The following is an 8,446-nucleotide window of genomic DNA, read 5'->3' as shown; positions in this document are numbered from 1 at the left end:
TCATCTGGTCCTGGAACATCAGCCTTACACGTGCGTCCTACCATCCCCATTTTTTCCATTCTGGTGTGCCATGCTTCGCGGTTTTCATGATGGAGAAAGGATTTACGACGACGGTACAGCTCATGCCCTCTGACTTTTTCTCTTGGCCCTTTGCTTAGTCGTGATTCGTTTTTTAAGATGCGATCCACCTGGTCCTTATATATGTTAATTATCACGCTTACCCACCTCAAGTAAAATCATATTTACCTAAGTAAATGACATATTTCAAAGTTAAAATAATGTCTGCGTAGAAACTTCAAATTATGAGTGACTAATGAGCATTTTCTTCTTTCAAAAGCACATTCACGTTATCATGATTATGATTTTATGGACCATGACGCTTGTTATTCTTAATCCGTGTAAAATGAGATCAAGGCTATAATTAATGAAAAGGAATTCCACGAAATACCTTTTCCCGGGGCCAGATTCATGCTTTCCTTTTGCTCACTCGGCTGTAGACACTAGATTGCTTACTGTTCTGGCTTCTGGTGACTTGTGAGTTCTCTCTGTCTTCGCCATGAGCATCTTGGATTGTGGGTCTCCTTGCTTGCTCACTGATCATCCTTTTCTTCTGTTCATGTCCTTATTCTAACTATTTTCACTACAAATCTAGACGCGTTGGCATCTAGCATTCTCAAGCTCATCATCCATAGTCTCCATTCTCTTTTCCTTCTATTCTCTTATGTCCTCATCTACTCCTTCCCACGCAATCAGCAACTTGACTAATGCATTTTTGACTTCTCAGTGACCGAAGTCTTTCCCGGAATCGGCTCCTTCGAATAAGCTAACTGCCACTTGAAATTTTCCAATGGGGGCCCTGGGTTGAGTATATAGTAGTTCATTATTTTTGTTGTTATCCTGTCATTAACATTAGCCTGCGATATTCAAAGTACAATGTTATCGTCAAGATTCTGCTTTTATCAGCTTCCTGAAAAGTGATTATGTTCTGAAAAATGCATTATCCATTGTGATTGGAGTTATTCGGTTCCCGTCTCTGCTGAAGTTCCAGTTTTTAGTGGTAGAATTCATTTCTCATCCCTGTTTGTTTCAGAGAAAAAGGGGCTTCGGCTTCTGGATATTCTATATTCCTCTCCTGCTTACAATTTATGGCCTTCAATTCGTCTAGTGATCACAAACTTATGCTTCCTTGTCAATTTGCTGTGGGCATAACTATGCTTCTCAGATGATTATGAAGGTTGTTTATGGTGGGTTCTTCAATCTCAGTGATTTTGACTTTTCCTCTCAGGTACAAAACTTAAGTATTTTCTTCTTCAATTGTATTTGATTCATTTTGAAATGTTCTGGGCCCTTGAAAATTTGTCTTCGTTCTGGACCTAACATTCTTTGAAATTTTGTAACCGAGTTTTTACCGTCACACCATTGAACGATCGTGCCATTGGAACCTGAGAAAAATCCTTTTCATTACCTCGTAGATTCTCAGGCATAGGCTAAATTTTACTAAGATGACATGCAAAAGATTTCATGTGTGACACTGGGGGGTAGCTTTCTGTAATATCCCTTATATTGCCCCTGAACTCATCTAGAAATGCTTGAACAGGAGCTTTGTTTCCTTAGACCACCATTCTTGCTGTGCATTTTCGCTGGCTTCTTGCTAAATTCCTTTGTCATCGCTGAGATTCCATTGGGTTCCAAACTTTTGGTGGCTGACAATGACTGTTGGGTCTCCTCCAACGGTGACTTTGCATTAGGATTCTTTAACATTTCAGATCAACCTAACCTATACAGTATCGGCATTCATTACAATTCGAAGTCTATACCAACTAGCCAGCAAACAGTTGTCTGGACTGCAGGAGCTGACATCACAGTTGGTAATGAGTCCTACTTCCATCTCACTCAGCAAGGGGAACTGATCCTGTTTGATTCCTTACGGGGAATCCCTATATGGACTAGTAAAACAGGCAATCGATCAATTGTTTCAGCTGCTCTTCGTGATAATGGCAACCTTGTTCTACTGGACAGAGAGCAAAACACTGTTTGGCAAAGTTTTGATGATCCTTCTGATACACTTCTTCCAGGACAGAGTTTATATGTGAATCAGACACTTCGAGCTGCAAGCAAGAATTCATTGTCCAGCTACTACAGTCTAGATTTGAACGCTTCCGGTCAGTTACAGCTGCGTTGGGAAAGTAGTATTGTTTACTGGGCCAGCAATAGCCCTTCTACTTCAAATCTCAGCGCTTTTCTAACCCCCAGTGGAGCCGTGCAACTTCGGCAACAAAGTTTGAAGCCCGTTTGGTCAGTGTTTGGAGAAGACCACAATGATTCCGTGAATTACAGGTTTCTTAGGCTTGATTCAGATGGCAACCTGCGGTTATATTCATGGATAGAAACTGCACAACTTTGGAGGACAGTCTGGCAAGCTGTTGAGAATCAGTGCAAGGTCTTTGCAACTTGTGGTCAACGCGGTATCTGCGGGTTCACTGCCTCGGGTGCCACTGATTGTAGGTGCCCCTTTGAGCTCACTGACAGTATCAATTGTATGGTTCCTTATAAGGAGTGTGAATCTGGCTCCATTATGCTTACATTCAAGAACACATTTCTTTATGGAACATATCCCCCTGATGAATCAGTTATCATAAGTAGTCTGCAGCAATGTGAGCAGTTATGTCTGAATGATTTTCAGTGTACATTTGCGACCTACTTCAATAATGGAAGTGGTCAGTGCTCCCTGAGGAAAACTCCGTATGTCACTGGTTATGCAGATCCATCTCTAAGCTCAATATCTTTTGTCAAGAGATGTTCAGATCCACTAGCTGTAAATCCCAATCCGAAGCAACCGCCTCCATCAGAACAGCCTATGGAGCTTTGTCTTCCTTGCTTAATAGGAGCAGCCTCAGGCACATTCTTCATCTTTGCTATGGTTCAGTTGGGAATTGGTTTCTGCATCTACAAAAGAAAAGGCTTTACTGGTAGGAAAACAGCCACCTTGGGTCTTGCGAGCCCACACTTGAAGGGCCTAGCTGTTTTATCTTTCTCAGAAATCAAGAGCCTAACTGGGGACTTCAGGAACCAGATCGGTCCAACTATGTTCAAGGGTTTGATGCCAAACAATCACCTGGTTACAATTATTAACCTCAATGCATTCATTGAAGAAAGGAAGTTCCGAGGTGCTGTCATGAAGATGGGAAGCATCCAGCACAAGGACCTTGCAAAGCTGGAGGGTTATTGCTGTGAGTTCAATCATAGATTTATGGTGTATGAATATGCCAAAAATGGTTCTTTGGGTAAATATATAGATGATTCAACTCTGTGCAAGAAGTTAACCTGGAGAAAAAGATTAGACATATGCTCAACCGTGGCAAAAGCTATCTATTATCTGCACACTGGGTGTAGGGAGTTCGTGAGCCATGGAAATTTGGAATGTGAAAATGTCATGTTGGATGAAAACTTGACTGCAAAGGTGACAGATTTTGGGTTTGCAAGAATAGATGGTCAAGCATCATATTGTGGTTTTTCAGCTGAGAAGGATGTGGAGGATTTTGGGAAGTTAGTATTAACTTTGTTGAGTGGATCTCGAAATCATGAGGAAATTCGCGATTGGGCTTATAGAGAATGGAAAGAAGGGAGAGTTGAAAATGTGCTTGATAGAAGAATTGAAGGTGGAGTGGAAGTAGAAGAACTGGAACGTGCATTAAGAATAGCATTCTGGTGCATTCAGATGGATGATCGCATGAGGCCTTCTATGGGGGAAGTGGTGAGAGTACTTGATGGTAATTCGAGTGTAGATGCTCCTCCACACCCATTTGCATTTCAGAAGCCATTGCATGAAGATGATGAAGCACAAGAATATGGTTCAGAATCAGAAGTATAAGGCAGGAACTTCTAGTTAGCATTCTTGCAATGGTATGTTTATATTAGTTAGGACTAACCATCCAGGTGATGAATAACTATGTTCATGTCCAATATTTTTTTTGTCCCTGAAACCACATGGGATGTGACTGTAAACTGTGGAGATCATAGTGTTAAATGTTGATCTGCATTTGAGCACAGCACAGACGATTGTCACGTGCAGCCTTGCAGGGCAAATTAGTGTTTGCTAAATAAAATGGATAAATGCATTATTGTACTGTATAATGTTTCTTTTAATTTTCACTCGAATGAAAAAAAAAGAAGAAGATAAAATGGACGAATGGAGCAAGCTACGCTATATTACTATTTGGTGTTACTATTCAAAAAAAATGGTGCCCTGTAATTGAGGTTTTTTCGGGGAGTGTCTCTTGCTTCCTTTTTCCCGGCTCCCCAAACGAAAGGACGACTGGTTATACTATGTTGCTGCACTTCCAATCCAACTAAATATTAGACGTTAAATGGAGATATAATTTTTATGAGGATGAAAAAGAATTTTAATGCACTAAGTCATATTACTTACCATAGGCAAAAAATGAATTGAGAGTACTATTTTACACTTTTCTTTGCTTGAACAGAAAGTAAAAGTAAAATTAAAACTTCAGAAGACTTATTTCTCTCACTTGTGATTGTGTGCTCATTTGGATTAGTAGTGAATAATTGTGATTTTAGGTAATCATAAATTTTATAAGTGACACTGACTAGAAGTGATGTTGGTTAATTATGATTTCTGTTATGTTTCTTTCACAAGTTACTTTAAGATTTGTGATTATATGTTGGGTTTCCATTTATTAAAATCAATTATGGGTGTATAATTACCACAAAAATGAATTTAATAAATATTATTAAATATAATCATTTGGGGAGAGATTTTCAAAAGAATGTAGGAGGGTAAATTAGAGAAAATTCTGTTGCTAAAATTTGATCAAGATTTTTCAAATGCATAAGCTATTCCTTAATGCTTATCCTTAAAGTGCGCGGGAGAATGAAGTCACAATTTATTGGCATTTTATAAAAATTACCCAAACAGAATAAACGTACTTTATGATCACTGGTTTAAATTTAAACAGGTTCATTGGAGCTCTTACCCCTCTTAGCCAAACAGGCAATGAGAATGCTCCCAATTCTTGATAACCAGAGGCCGCTTAGTATTCGAACCCAGCAAATGGGCCCAGAAAATATTTATCGATTCCCTGCTTCTTTCAAAGGGAGTGAATTTGAAGGCTACTTCGGGTCCATTGGGCTAAACAGATTTATTAAAAGTGGGAATCGTGAAGCCCAGCTACGGCAACCGGTGTTTTCACGTTTGTTTTTGAACAGTGTTTTCACCTTTTTCTTATCCAGATTGAGTTGTTTTGGTTTTGGGTTAAGAAAGATTACATTAGATCTTCCTACAGAATTACTTAAACTGTATTTTTTTAATTTAAAATTCAGAAGAATTTTAAATAAAAATATGAATAAGAATTACACATTTTAATTAAAAGATTTGTGCATCTGTCATTTATTTAGCATAATTTTACATATAATTTATGTAAAAATTTCAGTTTCTTCAATAAAATGTTTTTCTAGTTCTTGTTATAATTTTATGTATCTTTTATCGAATGTTATTTTATTTTTTAAAATTTATATGTTTGTTAATACTAAGATAATACTACCATAATGTGTGTGTATTCAAACGAAAGTGTATGGCGATATTTCACCGAACGATTAAATTGATTTTCAGTAAAAGAAAATGTGAAAAGGACAACAGAATAAATATAACAATTGGGTGATAGGGGGGAAGGAGATAAGTGGGGATGAACCGGTCTTTTATCAGATTGTAAACCAGCCCGTCTAGCTCAGTCGGTAGAGCGCAAGGCTCTTAACCTTGTGGTCGTGGGTTCGAGCCCCACGGTGGGCGACTTTTATTTTTCAGCTTTATCCCAGAATCATCCAACAACGTCAGACTAAATTACGAAAATGGACACAAATATTCCCAACCAGGAACATTAGAGTGACAAGGCGCTAGCAGAAAGTAAAGAGTAAAAGCAGATAATAAAAGGTTAAAGAAACAGGCCGTGTCATCTTAATTATTCTACCTTTTACTTCGTGATTAAGAGGGAAGTCTCATATAACCTGGAGCAGAAAGGCATTCTAATAATAAATAGAGAGGTAAACTGCCTTGGGGATTTGGTAGAAGCGCTTATGATAAAATTTAAACCCCTTGTGGTAGTAGTTGTTGTTCTGGACCTTACTGACATATGGCAGAAAGTTTTCAACCTCTGCTTTAGTTTCTTGACATGAAGCTTCTTCAATTTTTCCCCTGATTCTACGGTTTTTCTCTAGAAGTGGAAACCTCCTGTCTCCAGCTTTAGCTATGCAAACTGAGATTCTCTTTCTTCAGCTAATCTTTGTGTAAGTTTTGCTCCATATAGCTAGCTAGCAGTACTTTAGATGGCTCCAGCTTGCACGAGAGCCCAAGTCAAGTGGCAGAGAAAGCAGAAAGAAACAATGGCGAGGCCTTGCGGTTCTAGTTTCGCTCCAACTTCAACCGCCCAAGATATAATGCATACTGTAGAGAAGGAAAACGAAGAAGACGCCTGCTCAAGGGGATGTTCCACTCCGAAGGCTAAAAGGTTCAGAATACCAGAGGTCTTAACCTGTCCCCCAGCTCCCAAAAAGAGAAGGGTAACGTCTAATTGTTCTTCAAATAAGATCCCCATAGCCTTTTTCGCTTCCCTGGATATAGAGTTATTCTTCTTCTCTGCCCTTAGAAATAATGTATGAGCTTGAAGTTGAGTGTTTTGGTTTGTTTAGAGGTCAGAAATTATGACACAGTGACTTTACGACCTTGATATTATTGCTGATCCTCCCTCCAAGCTAGTGATGACGTACCGAGTTTGTGACAACTTTAATTTAGTGTGTAACCCTAATTAAATCAGGTGCAAGTCTCAAACTGTTTGGTTTTTTTGCTTGTTCTGGGTTTGATCGATTTCTTTTTTCGGCTGGGACATGGTGATATTAATCTGGCTAGCTTTGTAAATTACTTACACTTGGAGAGCTTTCGATTTGATTTAACCCTGTTGTTCTTCTAGGTGGGTTGCTGATGTAATGCCTGAAGATGACTTGAAATTTGATTGTGTTACGTTTGTTTTACGGCTTCCAATATTTATTGTTGCGTGAAGTTATCGATCAGCTACTTAAGTAATGACTTGATCATCAGCATATATATTATATCATTCTTTGATCAGTTTAATATAAAGCAAAATAGGCGCCAAAATATGAACTTTCTTTTTCATCCTTGAATGTCACGTAGATCGTGTCATCTCCACTCCACACTGGAGAGGGAAGGATCGAGAGAGAAAGCAACTTTTGAATATGGGGGAACTGAAAGCTTTTGAAAGATTAATTCTTTCTCATGCTCCTTTGTATCTTTTTTCTGATTTGAATAAACGGCAGAAAAAGCATCCACACATATCTATTCCTTCTTTTTTTTCTTTGGTCCGGGTCCTGCCGAGTGTGCAGTCGACTTTACAAGATTAAAGTAGGAAAGATGGGAAGGTTGATTAGGATGGTGGCTATATGATGATGGATTGTCATCCATATCTTTTACAGTACCCAAAAAGGCATAGAAATGGGACAAAGCGAGAATCCAAAGATTGGATAGGCTTCGAAATGGAATATGTGAACTAAAAGTCTAAGATTTGAGTTTAGGGTTAATTATACAATGATGGTGTCCTGGAAAAAGCAGGCACATGAGGGGAAGTTGCAGAGCACATGGATAAGGGAGAATCCAATGAAGAACCTCGTGCGGCTGTTCGTCAATTTATTTCTTAATTATTGACTATACATATATACTCTGTATTTTAAATGCACGCACGTAGGGAGAATCTTAAGAAAACAGACAAACTGGTTGAATTATGTGTACAGGATTCGGTGTCGGCGAGAGGATTATTATATGTGTTGCTAATTGTTAATTTTCTTGCCTCACCGAAGCTTTTAGTGTTTTAAACGGTGGGAACATGGCTTCCAGCGTAAAAGGTTCGTCTTTTTTGATTATTTGGGATAGCCCCGGGACAAATTGTTACCATATATAAATTTTAAGCATATTCCGTGCAGATAGGTGGTTTATTTGAGATATTGAGGCTAAAAATAGTTGTACAGGAGAGAGATCGAATTACTTATGTTGTCATGATGAGAAAAATACAAGGGCGCCGCCGTATTGTCGTTTTTGTTTCTCCCGGCAATTGATACTGATCTAATTTCTGGTCGAAAGACTCGAAACTTGCGAATATATAACTACATCGTCTTTTTTTTAATAATAAAAGATGAATCAGCCGATAATTAGATTGTCTTATTTTAATTTTTAATATAAGAATTAGTTGACTTATTTGGGTAGATTAAGAAAACTAGTTAAGAACTGAAGTACTCCTCCGGTCCTAATTATAAGACCCAATTGACTTATTTGAAGAGATTAAGGAAGTAAGTTAAGTTGGTTATTTATAATAAATAAGTGTTGTTATTCCTAAAATATCCTTGCTAATTAAGTATATTGGCTAAA

General features: G+C 38.3%; 1 protein-coding gene and 1 non-coding gene across 2 annotated transcripts; both read left to right on the top strand.

Annotated features, from left to right (window-relative positions):
• Positions 1-822: 822 nt before the first annotated feature.
• Positions 823-4,131, top strand: LOC114717986 (G-type lectin S-receptor-like serine/threonine-protein kinase SD3-1). Its single transcript, XM_028903238.1, has one exon. It carries the CDS (start codon positions 1,586-1,588, stop codon positions 3,869-3,871), a length of 2,286 nt encoding a protein of 761 aa, XP_028759071.1. The 5' UTR covers positions 823-1,585; the 3' UTR covers positions 3,872-4,131.
• Positions 4,132-5,733: 1,602 nt separating this feature from the next.
• On the top strand, positions 5,734-5,806 carry TRNAK-CUU (transfer RNA lysine (anticodon CUU)). Its single transcript has one exon. It is a non-coding gene; the product is annotated as a tRNA-Lys (tRNA).
• The last annotated feature ends 2,640 nt before the right edge of the window (positions 5,807-8,446 follow it).

The sequence above is a fragment of the Neltuma alba genome, unplaced genomic scaffold (assembly GCF_004799145.2).
Source record: "Neltuma alba isolate B1F8T4 unplaced genomic scaffold, ASM479914v2 tig00002158_pilon, whole genome shotgun sequence".
Classification (NCBI taxonomy): domain Eukaryota; kingdom Viridiplantae; phylum Streptophyta; class Magnoliopsida; order Fabales; family Fabaceae; genus Neltuma; species Neltuma alba.
The sequence above is the reverse complement of the archived record's forward strand: the minus strand, read 5'-3'. Positions and strand labels throughout refer to the sequence as shown.

Excerpts from the sequence above, each read along its gene's own strand:
- LOC114717986 (XM_028903238.1), top strand. The coding sequence starts at position 1,586 with ATGCTTGAACAGGAGCTTTGTTTCCTTAGACCACCATTCTTGCTGTGC.